At 46.4% G+C, this 15631-nt stretch overlaps 1 protein-coding gene across 4 annotated transcripts in view; it reads right to left on the bottom strand.

Annotated features, from left to right (window-relative positions):
- Positions 1-3103: 3103 nt before the first annotated feature.
- The window catches only part of si:dkey-26i13.8 (kinesin-like protein KIF19), a 243236-nt gene continuing 230708 nt past the window's right edge, over positions 3104-15631 (bottom strand). For all 4 annotated transcript variants that reach the window (XM_038820811.1, XM_038820813.1, XM_038820812.1 and 1 more), the window contains one exon: positions 3104-3697. In XM_038820811.1, the coding sequence (XP_038676739.1) occupies positions 3558-3697 (140 nt within the window). In that variant the 3' untranslated portion in view covers positions 3104-3557. The remainder of the gene's footprint in view (positions 3698-15631) is intronic.

The raw sequence follows: 15631 nt of genomic DNA, 5'->3' as shown, positions 1-15631 counted from the left end.
GCTGTGACTGCTAGCTTCCATACACAGAAGCCTTGCTTCATTCATCTTCCTTCAGGGATAAGTGACTCTGAAATGCTCTAACCACAATGTTTATAAACATCAACCATTTCAAAGAGATGATTAACCGCTGTCAATTTCCAGCTTACCACTTCAAAATCACACCAGCGTGAAGGTGGGCGAGTGCCCCACATAAACTGTATGTGTGTGTTTAGTAATTCATACGCCGTAATTGGCTGAGAGTAGAGTAGTCCTGTTTGTGTGTATTTGTCTTTACTTCAATAAATAGCCTTTAATAATTGTTAGCTTAAGATGAGATGTTTATTCTCACTGGGGTTTCACTTATCTTCTCACACCAAAACAAAACTATTGGTGAACCTCCATGAACCGGTTTTCCAAGTTGAGATACTCGCAGGTAACATCAGTGACAAAAGTATTAAAGAGAGGGTTCTGGTGACCCTATATTTGGCCTCAATCCCTGAAGCAGGGAGGAGCAAAGTCAGCCTTGGCTTCCATTTTTGATGGTTATCTGCTGTTGGAAAAGTCACATGTATAGACATTGGGTGAAGGTTTGACAAAGCAGCGCAAAGATATCTTTAGAAACTAAAGGGAGAAAATCTGACAGCCAACAAAGTGAACATTCAGGAAAGCAAAATACCCCAGATGCTGGTAATTTGAAAAATAGCAAAAAACGCGAGAAACATTCAGCAGGTAAGATGGTCTCTGTGCAAAAAGGAAACATCAGTCAGGTTAACATTACAGTCATATAGAAACATAGAAAATAGGGGGAGCAGCCCATTCGGCCCATCAAGCCTGCTTCAACATTCAATCTGATCAAGGGTGATCCTCTATCTCTCACTCTCCCACTACCTCCTATACCGTTTGACGCCTTTAGTACCTAGAAAACAAATATATTCAGCGACTTGTAATCCACAGCGCTCTGTGATAGAGAAACCCACAAATTCATCATCCTCTGAATGAAGAAACTTCTTCTCAACTGAGTCCTTTTTTTATAAATGATTTTCATTGGGGTTTTGAACAAAGTACTTTACTGTTATGTACACAGAATATAGAAGAGAAGGGCACACACAAACATACCAAACAAAAAGTAATCATAAAAAATAAAAATAAAATAAAGTAACTGGTAATATATTATGCACAACTGAGTCCTAAATGGTATACCCCAATAAGGTGAAGCAGGAAAAGGCGGGGTATGACAGATGTGAGGTTAATAATAAAAGTGAGGGGGTACAGGTGGCCAGGAGTTGGGGGACTGTCCATAAGCTTAATTTTACCAGGCTGGTGGAGCAGATGGAAGAGGAATTTAAAAGGTGGGACATGGTGCCGCTATCGTTGGCGGGTAGAGTGCAGTCCGTCAAAATGACGGTTCTCCCGAGGTTCTTGTTCATTTTTCAGTGTTTGCCCATCTTTATCCCTAGGGCCTTTTTTAGAAGGGTTACGAGCAGCATCATGAGCTTTGTTTGGGCACATGGGACCCCGAGGGTGAAGAGGGTCTTCTTGGAGCGGGGTAGAGATGGGGGGGGGCTGGCGTTACCCAATCTCTTGGGGTATTATTGGGCGGCCAATGTGTCGATGGTGCGCAAGTGGGTAATGGAGGGGGAGGGGGGCAGCATGGAAACGGATGGAGAGGGCGTCCTGTGGAGATACAAGCCTGGGGGCCCTGGTAACGGCGCCGTGGCCGCTCCCTCCTACGAGGTATACCACGAGTCCGGTGGTGGTGGCTACCCTCAAGATTTGCGGGCAGTGGAGGCGACATAGGGGAGAAGTGGGGGGCTCGATGGAGGCTCCGTTAAGGGGGAACCATAGGTTCGTCCCCGGGAACATTGATGGGGGATTTCAGGGTTGGTACAGAGCGGGCATCAGACAGCTGAGGGACCTGTTTATTGATGGGAGGTTTGCGAGCCTGGGGGAGTTGGAGGAGAAATTTGGGCTCCCCCCGGGGAACATGTTCAGGTATCTGCAGGTAAAGGCATTTGCTAGGCGGCAGGTGGAGGGATTCCCTTCGCTTCCCGCGAGGGGGGTGAGCGACAGGGTGCTTTTGGGGGTCTGGGTCAGAGAGGGGAAGATATCTGATATCTACAAGGTTATGCAGGAGGCAGAGGAGGCGTCAGTAGAGGAGCTGAAAGCTAAGTGGGAGGGGGAACTGGGGGAACAGATCGAAGACGGGACATGGGCTGATGCCCTGGAGAGGGTTAATTCTTCCTCCTCGTGTGCGCGGCTTAGCCTCATCCAATTCAAGGTGCTGCACCGGGCCCACATGACCGGGACAAGGATGAGTAGGTTCTTTGGGGGTGAAGACAGGTGTGTCAGGTGCTCGGGGAGTCCAGCGAACCATGCCCATATGTTCTGGGCATGCCCGGCGCTGGAGGAGTTCTGGAAGGGGGTGGCGAGGACAGTGTCGAGGGTGGTGGGATCCAGGGTCAAGCCAGGATGGGGACTCGCGATTTTTGGGGTTGGGGTGGAGCCGGGAGTGCAGGAGGCGAAAGAGGCCGGTGTGCTGACCTTTGCATCCCTAGTAGCCCGGCGAAGGATCTTGCTACAATGGAAGGATGCGAGGCCCCCAAGCGTGGAGACCTGGATCAATGACATGGCGGGTTTCATTAAGCTAGAGAAGGTCAAATTCGCCCTGAGAGGGTCGGTACAAGGGTTCTTTAGGCGGTGGCAACCTTTTCTTTCTGGCTCAACGATAGGGTACGGGGACAGTAGCAGCAGCAACCCGGGGGGGGGGGGGAGGGGGGAAATGCTGGCTGTGTTAGTTTTCCAGCCCTGGCATACACTGGCAGCCTTTCTGCATGGCACCACTCCGCAAAATTTCTACACAGCCGTCAGTTATCCTGCCTATCAGGTGATGGAAATGACACTGTAGCGCAATTCACATGTTGATTCTTCAGTCACAAATAAGAGTTTACAGCTCTAGAGAATTGATCTGAGTATTTCCAGCAATTATGGTGAAATATAACATTAATGGCTCTCCGTTTACCACCTGGCACAATGCCGATAAGAAATGCCAAAATTTAAAAGATATAACAGAAATGCTGACAGTTGTTTTATACAGATATTTAATTATGTAATTATTACATTTATGATAAAGAAATTTACAAAATATTCTGTAGGTAGTCATATGATACAATAATGCAGATTCTGAAAGCTGTCAGTGGCGTTTCTTACTCAATGGGCTATAAACTTATTCCAGTTCTTTTATCAAAGTTCCACAGTTCCCAAAGAAATTGCACCTTTATTGGCGTAGAGACAACATTCGCTCCTTGTACAATCCACACTTGTATACGTGTGCATTGGTTGCATTCTTTTTACCTAGCAAGCTACTTGGCAGCCATTATATGACCTGAATTTATTTGCACCATGCATGGTATAGTACAATAACCATTTTATTCATGTACCTCTGCATTTTGGTAATCATTAGAGAAGATCATGAGGATAATGTTCTTTTGAAAAAGGTAATGTTCTTCTCAGGTTTATTCACAATCCTTTTGTCTTATCTCACAGATCAGCCATACTGTCCAAATGCTTCCTACTTGTGGTCATTTCTTGTATTTGCCATCTGCTCGGATGTGTGGATTCGCGCCAGTCATTCTCTGGGTCCTCAAAGCCAAATTATTTCCCTTTTTGAAGTTGCCAACATGTGCTCGGAGCTGCTGCGTGTTGGAGCCGTCGCTCGGACCTGTGTCAGTGATAAGGGAAGAAGGAACTCATTCATATGCATGCTTTTATCCACAGAAGCACTTGTAAAAGGGCTGGTTTAGATCAGTGGGCCAGATAGCTAGTTTGTAATGCAGAACAAGGCCAGCAGCACGGGGGTTCAATTCCTGTACCAGCTTACCCAAACAGGCGCCGGAATGTGGCAACTAGGGGCTTTTCACAGTAACTTCATATTTGTGACAATAAAAGATTCTTAGTATTATAAAAGCTGGAATACCTCAGGGGTAGTCCTTAAAAATGTGTTTGTTTTTGAGTGTGTGAGACATAAAGAAGAAAATACCACAGATAGAATTTTTTATCTGGCCTTTGATGGCCTACTAATCAGGCTTTTAAAAATTTGTTCATGGGATGCGGGTGTTGCTGACCGGTATTTATTGCACATCTTTAATTGCCCTTGAACTGAGTGGCTTGTTCGGCCACTTCAGAGGGCATTTTTAAGAGTCAGCCATATTGCTATGGATCTGGAGTCACATGTAGGCCAAACCAGGTAAGGACAGCAGATTCCCTTCACTAAAGGGCAGGGCTTTCCAAGTACCTTCATTGCAGTGTTAATGTAAGCTTACTTGTCACACTAATAAAGATCATTATTAGTGAACCAGGTGGACTTTTACAACAATCGACAATGGTTGCATGGTCATCATTTAATTCCAGATTTCTATTGAATTAAAATTTCATTATTTGCCCTGTTTGGACTCCAACCCTGAGCAAAGCCCTGGGTGTCTGGATTATTAGTTCAGTAACAATACCACTAAGCCACCACTTCCATCAGGCTGCCATTATTTCCACATTTCTGAGGAGAGGTCATGACACTTTGTTTAAAAAAAATATTAATTCAAGGTACATGGGCTTCGCTGGCTAAGCCAGCATTTGTTGCCCATCTCTAATTGCCCTTGAGAAGGTGGTGCTGAGTGGCCTTCGTGTTAGTGAAGCCTCAGCATCACCCAATACGTTGTTCACTGAAAACCAATGGGCAGTAGGAGGCTTCCTATCAGACGAGGCAACCGCTTCTGTGCTCTACAATCCAGAACCCAGCCTTTACATGATGAGTTGCGAAAAGACTTCACACATGAAACGTGAGGGCTAAAATGAGAGGTCATAATCTTGGAATAAGATGTAGCAAATTTAAAACAGATTTGAGGAAAAACTACTTCTCCCAAAGGGTTCACTACCCCAGAGTGTGGTGGATGCAGGGATAGTGAGTAAATTTAAGAAGGAGTTAGACAGATTTGTAATTGGTAATGGGTTGGAGGGTTATGGAGAATGGGCAGGATGAGGGAGTTGAGGCCAGCATGGGATCAGCCATGATCACATTGAGTGTGTTAGGCTTGGGAGGCTAAATTGCCTACTCGAGCTACTAGGTCATGTGTTCTAGGGAGACGATGATCTGGCTGATTTTGCAATTCAGCTCTTGGTCTGTAACACTGTAGGTAGCAGATGAGGAACATATCAGCCATGATAGAATGGCGGAGTAGACTCGATGGGCTGAATGGTCTATTTCTGCTCCTATATCTTATGAACTTATGAAATTGGTGGCATTGCACAATGGGCAGTATTGTATCAAGCACCTATTATTGAAGTCAATGGAACTGAATATGATGCTACGCCACCCATTTTACTGTTCATGATGAATTTCAGCCTTTATATATTCTTAAAATTTAAACATTGAATGATTTATCAAATATTCGATAATCAGGCCATTTTTATGGAATCTCCCTTCAATATGTTTTTAATCTTTCCAATTCCTTTTTTCCAATTAAGGGGCAATTTAGCATGGCCAATTCACCTACCCTGCCTATCTCTTTGGGTTGTTAGGGTGAAATCCATGCAGACACGGGGAGAATGTGTAAACTCCACACGGATAGCGACCCGGGGCCAGGATCGAACCTGGGTCCTCAGCACCGTGACGCAGCAGTGCTAACCACTGCGCCACCGTTAATCTTTCCAATTGTGAACATGCATTGAATACAAGAGGGTAAATAACAGGATCACGGTAACTTACAGCTGGTGTATTTTTATTAATTCTGTGTTGCCCTTTGCCAATAGCCCTTTTTCACCAAGCTTTATAAATTTAATATTTTCCAGTTTTCCCAGACTGTAGAAGGCTGAGAAATCCTCTGCATTTCAAAACTCCTTGCCACCTTCAATTACTATTCATAAAGTGATACATTAAGCCTCAAGAAAGAGGGCAGACAGGCGACCTGTGCCAATGCCACCCCATATTTGGGTGCTTGTATGAACAGGACTGTTGCTTTCGTTCCAGGAAATGGGCCAATTTCGCTCAGTTAGCTGGATGGCTGGTTTGAGATGCAGAGCAAGGTCAGCACTGTGGGCCCAATTCCTGTACTAGCTGAGGTTATTCATGAAGGCCCTATCTTCTCAACCTGCCCCTTGCCTGAGGTCTGGTGATCCTCAGGTTAAATCACCTCCAGTCAGCCCCCTCCCTCAAAGGGGAAAGCAGCCTATGGTCATCTGGGACTAAGGTGACTTTATTTATTGCCTCGACTCAACCCCTAACCTAGCAGGGGACTCACTCTCAAAGAAATACCTCCAGCCCCACATTTTAGTGCAATGTTAGGCTCTGGAGGTTGCACTAGAAGTCCAGGCCGAGTAGTAAGGCAGGGCAGAGGTTGAGGAGGACGTAGAGGTGGACGCGGGTAAACTCCATGCCCTGGATAGTGAGAGTGGCTATGCAGTACCCCCAGATTGCCATGGAGTGCACTGCACTGTCACCTACTCTACAGACTGGGTTCTCAAAGTGGGAGCTGGGAACTCAATGCCCGGATGAATTCCGAGTCGGGACTCCTGAGCCTCAATTATGTTGCTCAAGCAATGCTATTTTTAAATACTAATACCCCAATCTAACAGAAGGCAAGCTCCCTCGGAGGTGGGAGCTACGTGTCTGACACCAGCAGCAAAGGCAGGCCATAATCGTGTTGGTACCTGCCACTGCATTGCCAAAGAAAGCAGGCAGCTTCTCAAAAGGTAAGCAGAACATAGGGATGAAATAGATGGTGACTGGGTAAAACTGAGCTACTGCACACTCTCTGGAGCAAGATACCCAAGGATCTGATAATTTTAGGCCTTAAAAAATGAATTTTTCCTTTGGCCTGTAGCAAACCAGACAGCTCTACACTATTGTGCACCAGACTGCATGGGCTTATCAATAACAGTCCCGACCTCCCCAGCTTGTTAACACGCACCTAAAGGAGCTCAATGAATTGTTACCTGGAAGCAAGCTGGCTCCCTAATCCCTTGCCAATGGCTCTATGGTAGTCACCACTATTAGGTGATTTGTGGTAAGGCCCTGTACTACAGGTATAAGTAGGCGGAGTATAAATATGCGTGCTCCCTATACAGCAGCCATTTCGCCAGCTGCTGTAGGAGGCCACACATCTTAGTGTATTAAAGCCTCGATTGCATTCAACTCTCATCTTTGTGTAATTGATCGTGCATCAATTTAATACCCTAAAGTTTTCAGAAGATGGACCTCCGCATCAAGCCGGATCGCCTGCAGCTGGATCCGCAATCAGACAACACCAAAAAGGACTTTCAACATTGGCTAGCCAGTTTCGAAGCTTACATCAGGTCTGCACCAGACCCTATTCCGGAAGCTCAGAAGATTCAGATCCTCTACACGTGGTTGAGCTCCAACATCTTTCCGCTTATCCAGGACACGTCGACCTACGACAATGCCATGGCGCTACTGAAAGAAAACTACGCTCAGCGGACTAACACGCTTTACGCCAGACACATCCTCTCCACTCGTAGTCAATTCCCTGGTGAGTCAGTAGAAGATTTCTGGCGTGCTCTAATTCCCCTAGTCAGAGACTGTGACTGTCATGCCATCATGGCCACGGAACACTCGAACTTGCTTATGAGAGACACTTTTGTTACGGGGATAGGGTCAGAGTACATCCGCCAGCGCCTTTTAGAAGGGGCCATACTCGACCTCGCGGCAACCAAAAAGGTAGCACTCTCGCTTATGGTTGCCTCGCACAACATCCAGGTCTACACCCCCGGCCGCGCGGCCCACCCCTCCTACACATCGTGGACTCCGCAGACGGCTGCCCCATCGGGGACCCCACTCAGCCGCGTCTCTCCTCGGTCACGATTGACCAGTCTCGCCCACACAACCTAGCCACCGCCTCGACAAACGTGAAAATCGACGGGCACGAGATCTCCTGTCTGCTGGACTCCGGGAGCACCGAGAGCCTCAATCATCCCGATATGGTAAGGCGTTGCTCCCTCGCGGTACATCCCGCCAATCAGAGAATCTTCCTGGCCTCCGGGTCTCACTCCGTGGCGATCCGGGAAAACTGCACAGCCAATCTCACTGTCCAGGGCGTGGAGTTTACCGGCTTCCGCCTCTACGACCTCCCCAACCTCTGCGCTGCCTTACTACTCGGCCTGGACTTCCAGTGCAACCTCTAGAGCCTAATATTGAAGTTCGGCAGGCTCCTACCACCCCTCACTGTGTGCGGCCTCGCGACCCTAAAGGTTGACCCACCTTCCCTATTTGCAAACTTAACCCCAGATTGCAAACCCGTCGCCACCAGGAGCAGACGGTACAGCGCCCAGGACAGGACCTTCATCAGGTCCGAAGTCCAGCGACTGCTCCGGGAAGGCATCATCGAGGCCAGCAGCAGCCCCTGGAGAGCCCAAGTGGTTGTGGTGAAAACTGGTGAGAAACACAGAATGGTCGTGGACTATGGAGTCTTGATGAGTTACTGCAGTGCATCATGTAGATGGTACATACGGCTGCCACTGCCTGTCGGTAGTGGAGGGATTGAATGCGGAAGGGGTAGTTGTTGGAACCAACAATTCTACGGACACGTGCTTGTAGGATTAGAATAGCGGTTTTAATATACTCACAACAGACGCAGCCGGTTAGCCATTGAACTTACAGTGAACTGGCCGGCTGACTATGTGGCAGTGACATTTATACAGCAGCTTGCGGGGGAGGAGTCCTGGGCAGAGCCAAGGGATAAGCCCCCATAGAACTCGAGCATTCCCAGAGCTACTCCCCCTGGAGGACAGGTAGTGTAACTGCACTTACAATACAGACATGTATGTATAGATCACAATCCGGTGTGAATCACATTCACCACAGTAGCAATCAAGCGGGGCTGCTTTGTCCTGGATGGTGTCAAGCTTCTTGAGTGTTGTTGGAGCTGCACTCATCCAGGTCCATCACACTCCTTTATTGTTTAAAAATTTGGAGTACCCAATTCATTTTTCCAATTGAGGTGCAATTTAGTGTGGCCAGTCAACTTATCCTGCACATCTTTGGGTTGGGGGGCGAAACCCACGCAAACACGGGGAGAATGTGCAAACTCCTCACGGACAGTGACCCAGAGCCGGGATCGAATATGGGACCTCGGCGTAATGAGGCAGCAGTGCTACCCACTGCGCCACCGTGCTGCCCTTTACCATCATGCTCCTGACATGTGCCTTGTAGATAGTAAACCCAAAAGATAAGCCTGAAAGGGCTTGTGAGACTTCTAATCCCTCTATGCTGCACATGCCCCCTCCGCGCTTCCCCCACACACCCCATCCACCACTCCCCCTCCTTCCCCACCCCCCAAATTAGGCTAAATTCCATTTTTAGGTGGAATGCAGATAGGAGCTGGGCAGTACACATCTCCGCACGGATGCCTCTTCTTTGAACCGACAACGTGGGTTTCAGCTCTCGAAACTGATCCTGATCATTCTCTCTCAGCCAAAGATAAAGCACTGTGCTGTTACATAGAGCCACCCCCACAGCCCTGTCTGGGAACAGCAGAAACACACTCATTTGTGGCAGGTTTCATATTCTGCCTGGGCAGCCAATGTTCCATCACAGCAGCTGCTGTGTCACCTCGGCTAAGCAATTGCAAAATACAATTGTTCAAGTGTTCCCGTGACGGAGCAGGCAAGCCGCGGTTAAAATAAACAAATCGAGTCAGGACGTACGGAGCCACAACAATCAAGTTGTGAATTTTGCTTTTATTTCGGAAGTTGTGGCACTTAACAGTCACCGAGCCTGAATAATTTATTTCCATTTAACCTCCAGTTACCCTCTGCTACATTGATCCAAAGTCTACTAGCAGTCAGGTAATAAAAATGAGAACAGTAACCAGGGCTCATCAATAAAACTCCAGCCATTTTGCGGTCTTTCATTTTCTGCACCAGTTCCTCTGCTTCATATTTAATCTGATCAATATTTCAGCTTTAAATCTGTTGCAACCTCAACATTAATCTAACTTTTTGAAGTCAGAAAAGATTCATGGCTGTCAGTTGGCATTTAGCTGCTACACAAATTATTCCGTACCTGTGTCCCTTGAAAATCTCATGAACTATCGGAAGGAAATTGCAATACTCCATTCTTTTTTTAATGAGGTGGCTTGAATGCATATAGGCTAGCAAAATGTTTCTGAGCAAATCCTGACTACATTCTATACATGTGGCACATAAAAGGCTAAACTGAAACTCTCAATGCAGGCTATTTGTGAGTCAGCAACCAGAACTGTCTTAGATTAAGGAATACCTCCTTGGTACATCAGCTAAATATCTAACAAATCTTTGTTTTATCATAATTTCAGAGTACCCAATTCTTTTTTCCTAATTAAGGGGCTATTTAGCGTGGCCAATTCACCTACTCTGCACAAATCTTTGGGCTGTTGGGGGTGAGACCCATGCAGACACGGGGAGAATGGGCACAGTGTTGTTGGAGCTGCACTCATCCAGGTCCATCACACTCCTTTATTGTTTAAAAATTTGGAGTACCCAATTCATTTTTCCAATTGAGGTGCAATTTAGTGTGGCCAGTCAACTTATCCTGCACATCTTTGGGTTGGGGGGGCGAAACCCACGCAAACACGGGGAGAATGTGCAAACTCCTCACGGACAGTGACCCAGAGCTGGGATCGAATATGGGACCTCGGCGTAATGAGGCAGCAGTGCTACCCACTGCGCCACCGTGCTGCCCTTTACCATCATGCTCCTGACGTGTGCCTTGTAGATAGTAAACCCAAAAGATAAGCCTGAAAGGGCTTGTGAGACTTCTAATCCCTCTATGCTGCACATGCCCCCTCCGCGCTTCCCCCACACACCCCATCCACCACTCCCCCTCCTTCCCCACCCCCCAAACACAGACACTGACCCAGAGCCGGCATCGAACCCAGGTCCTCGGCGCCGTGAGGCAGCAGTGCTAACCACTGTCCCACTATGCTGCCCGCAAAGGTCTAATAAATCAGATGTTTACTCCACATATTTAACCAAGTGATATTACCAAAATTCAGCTATCCAGTCCACAATACGTCAAGAGGGTTAAGAGGGTCAAGGGGATCACATTTCCATATTAACTTGTGCCCATTCCGTGGAATGCAGGTAGGTCGGTAGGTGTTATTGCTCCCTACTCATTAGAATGATGAGAAGAGAATTTACACCCCAATTAGGTAGCGGGTCTCACAAAAATTAACGTTAATAAAATAACAGAAGTGACAAGAATAATGACGCTAGGACCAGATGGCTTCCATCCTAGGGTTTTAAAGGAAGTAGGTGGGAACATTGCTGATGCCCTAAATATAATCTTCTAAAGTTCTCGCAATTCGGGAACCATCCTTTCTGGGCAGGGATTCTCCATTGCTGTTCGCAAGGACAGAGAATTTTGGTGTGCCGTTCACTGGCGATGGGATTTTCTACTCCTGTCATTTGTCAATGGGATTTCCCAATGAAGCCATCCCATGCCGCTGTCAGTGGGACCAGAGAATCTCAACGCCATTGAGAGGTTGAGTAGACTGGGACTGTATTCGTTGGAATTTAGAAGGATGAGGGGGGATCTTATTGAAACATTTAAAATTATGAAGGGAATAGATAGGATAGATGCGGGCAGGTTGTTTCCACTGGCGGGTGAAAGCAGAACTAAGGGGCATAGCCTCAAAATAAGGGGAAGTAGATTTAGGACTGAGTTTAGGAGGAACTTCTTCACCCAAAGGGTTGTGAATCTATGGAATTCCTTGCCCAGTGAAGCAGTTGAGGCTCCTTCATTAAATGTTTTTAAGGTAAAGATAGATAGTTTTTTGAAGAAAAAAGGGATTAAGGGTTATGGTGTTCAGGCCGGAAAGTGGAGCTGAGTCCACAAAAGATCAGTCATGATCTCATTGAATGGCGGAGCAGGCTCGAGGGGCCAGATGGCCTACTCCTGCTCCTAGTTCTTATGTTCTTATGTTCTAATTCCGCCCCTGGTTTTAAAAATTACACATGTCACTCCACTAAACAGACATAAGAGAGGAATTACAGGTCAGTTAGCCTAACATATGTTGTGGAAAATTACTAGAGTTTATAAATAAGAACCGGGTTACTGAACACTTCGAATTTTTTCTAATCAGAGAGAGCCAAGCTGGAATTGTAAATATGTAATGACTTAGATGCCTGATCGATTTTTCATTTTTGAATTGCATTTTACTTGTTCATGGGACGTGGACATCACTGTCTGAGCTGGAATTTATTGCCCATCCCTAATTACCCTTGAACTGTGTATCTAGGCCATTTCAGAGGGCATTTGAGAGTCAACCCATTGCTGTGGATCTGGAGTCACATGTAGGCCAGGCCAGGTAAGGATGGCAAATTTCAATGGCCATCATTAGACTCTTAATCCCTGATTTTTACCAAATTAAAATTTCACCATCTGCAATAGTGAGATGTTAACCTGAGTCCTCACAGCATTATCCTGGGCCTCTAGATTTCTAGTTCAGTGACACAAACACTAAGTACCTGCTGCTCCGGTGAAGAGGTGACTGAAGGAATGGACAAATTTACACTATGACAAGGTATTGGGGGATACGGGGCAAAGGCAAGTAAATATCAGCCATGATCTCACTGAATGTTGGAACAGATTCAAAGGCGGAGGGGGAGTTTCCACATCTTTTTCTTCCAAGGATTTCTTGTACAATGCTTTTACTCTCTATAATTATAATTAATCAACAAATTGAGGAAGAAATCAGTTTAATGGGATTGGGGCTGGGTTGAATGAGGACACTGCCCTTTCATTTCTACAAAATGCAGTTAGAATTCTCACTCTATCAGCTCCTCAAAGAGAGGAGGACACTTGCCACAGAGCATAGCCTGTGGCAAGAGTTCTTGCATGAAGAGCTTATTGCACGCTACTGCAAGGTTCCGGCTGGCCAAGAGACTCTCTGCTTCTTACCTCCTACAGTCAAGCATATTGGAAGGATTTACAGGCTGATAATCAACCTTTTGGCCGCATTACAAATGTACCTTCCACAGACAGCAAACCCTGGCGGGACTTGAACCCAGAACCTCTAGTTCAAAGGCAGAGACTCTACCCACTCTGCCACAGGACCTCCCTCACGGCTGAAATTCATTGCACACCGATGTCATGAGTGTCAATCCAAAGCCTGGCCTAAGAGATGTACCCAAAATGATTTGGGCAATCTTAAACCAATTCCTAGTAACATGGGCCTGGGAAACTTCAATTCATTTAACGCTAACTGGTAGTAAACTGGAGGATTCGGTAAGGTCATGGGAAAACAAATGACACACTGTGTTGCAGTTGCTGCTGCTCAGAATTTACCACTGAAGCATTTTGTTACGGCAGAGTATGGAGTGCTTCATTGAGCAGCTGGATATGATCCAACTAACTAGGGAATGCTGACTTGGGTTAGGGAAAGGATTCCATTTCTGGCAGATACCCCCTGGATGAGCCGAAAAACTCACCAATGTTCATTAAAACAAAATATTTGTTATGGGATGCGAGCTTCATTGTCAAGTACAACATTTATTGCCCATCCCGAATTTCCCTTGAGAAGGTGGTGGTAAGCTGCCTCCTCAAACTGGAGCAGTCCACGTGTGGGAACACCCACTGTGCTGTTAGGGAGGGAGTTCCAGGATTTTCACCCAGTGAGAGTGAAGGAATGCAATAAGACCATAGACATAGGAGCAGAATTAGGCCACTGGGCCCATCGAGTCTGGTCCACCATTCAATCATGGCTGATATTTTCTCATCCCCATTCTCCTGCCTTCTCCCCATAACCCCTGATCCTCTTATTAATCAAGAATCTATCTATCTCTGTCTTAAAGACAATCAGTGAATTGGCCTCCACAGCCTTCTGTGGCAAAGAGTTCCACAGATTCACCACCCTCTGGCTGAAGAAATTCCTCCTAATCTCTGTTTTAAAGGATTATCCCTTTAGTCTGAGATGGTTTCCTCTGGTTCTAATTTTTTCCTACAAGTGGAAACATCCTCTCCACTCCACTCTACCCAGGCCTCGCAGTATCCTATAAGTTTCAATAAGATCCCCCCCTCATCCTTCTAAACTCCAATGAGTACAGACCCAGAGTCCTCAACCGCTCCTCACACGACAAGTTCTTCATTCCAGGGATCATTCTTGTGAACCTCCTCTGGACCCTTTCCAAGGCCAGCACATTCTTCCTTAGATACGGAGGCCAAAACTGCTCACAATACTCCAAATGGGGTCTGACCAGAGCCTTATACAGACTCAGAAGTACATCCCTGGTCTTGTATTCTGGCCCTCAAGTCAGGACATTGAGTGGCTTGGAGGGGAACTTGGAGGTGGTGTTTTTCCCATGTATTTGCTGCTCTTGTCCTTCTAAGTGGTAGTGGTCACAGGTTTGGAATGTGCTGTTGAAGGAGCCTTTGGTGAGTTGCTGCAGTGCATCTTGTAGACGGTGCACACTGCTGCTACTGTGCATAGGTGGTGGAGGGAGTGAATGTTTATTGTGGTGAATGGGAAGCCAATCAAGTAGGTTTCTTTGTATTGGATGACATTGAGCGTCTTGAAGGTTTTAGATCAATCATGGCTGATATGAGTCATCCAGGCAAGTGAAGAGTATTCCATCACACTCCTGACTTGTGCCTTGGAGAAAGTGGACAGGATTTAGGGAGTCAGGAGATGGAGTTACTACTTGCAGAATTCCCTGCCTCTGATCTGCTCTTGTTGCCACAGTATTCATATGGTTGGTCCAGTAGAGTTTCAGGATTATTATTGTGTAGCAGGGACCGGTGTACAGCCATTATATGGAAGGTTGGGTTTTGACTTGTGTGCCAGAATATAACGGTTACATATTGTGACACTACAAACACAACCAGAGGAGAGATAATTGAGTAATTGCCCCAGTAAATACACCTAGAGACCAAACTGCTATAAGTGACTGGGATTGATTTTATGTACATAATTTGTAATAGGTAATTATCCTCTACAGCTTATTATACAAGAAAGATAATCCTGTTTTTAAACGGGGTTCTTCTGTAGTTTTTGACCATTATTTCTGTTTGCTGCAGTTTGTGGCGATTCTGTTGTAGTGTCTCAGTTCGCTGACACACTTTCTGTTTGCTGCCGTCCTCCTGCACACCACCAGCTTCTTGTCTGATTCAGCAGTCTCAATACCCACTCCATACCATACATTGCTGCATAGAAACAGAGAACGTTATAGCACAGAATTAGGCCATTCAGCCCATCATGTCTGTGCAGGGTGAAAAGAGTGCTTGTGTTTAATCCCTCTTTACACATCTCGGACCATAACCTTGTAGGTTACAGAATTTCAAGTGTGAACCTAAGAGGTTTTTAAATGCAATGTGGGTTTCCACCTCTACAACCTTTTTCCAGCTCCAGACTCCCACTACCGTCTGGGTCAAAGAACATTGCAGCACAGGAACAGGCCCTTTGGCCCACACACCAAGCATGTGCCGATCCAGATTCCTTATTTAGATCTGTAGCCCTGTATTCCCCGCCTGTTCAGATGTTTAAGACACAACTTAAACGTTGCTGTCGTGCCTGCCTCCACCACCTCTACTGACAATGCGTTCCAGGCACAAACCACTCTCTGCGTGAAAAACTTTCTCCACCCATCTCCCCGAAACTTTCCTCCTTTCACC

The sequence above is a fragment of the Scyliorhinus canicula genome, chromosome 15 (assembly GCF_902713615.1).
Source record: "Scyliorhinus canicula chromosome 15, sScyCan1.1, whole genome shotgun sequence".
In the NCBI taxonomy this organism is placed as follows: domain Eukaryota; kingdom Metazoa; phylum Chordata; class Chondrichthyes; order Carcharhiniformes; family Scyliorhinidae; genus Scyliorhinus; species Scyliorhinus canicula.
This window is presented reverse-complemented; position numbering and strand designations above follow the sequence as displayed.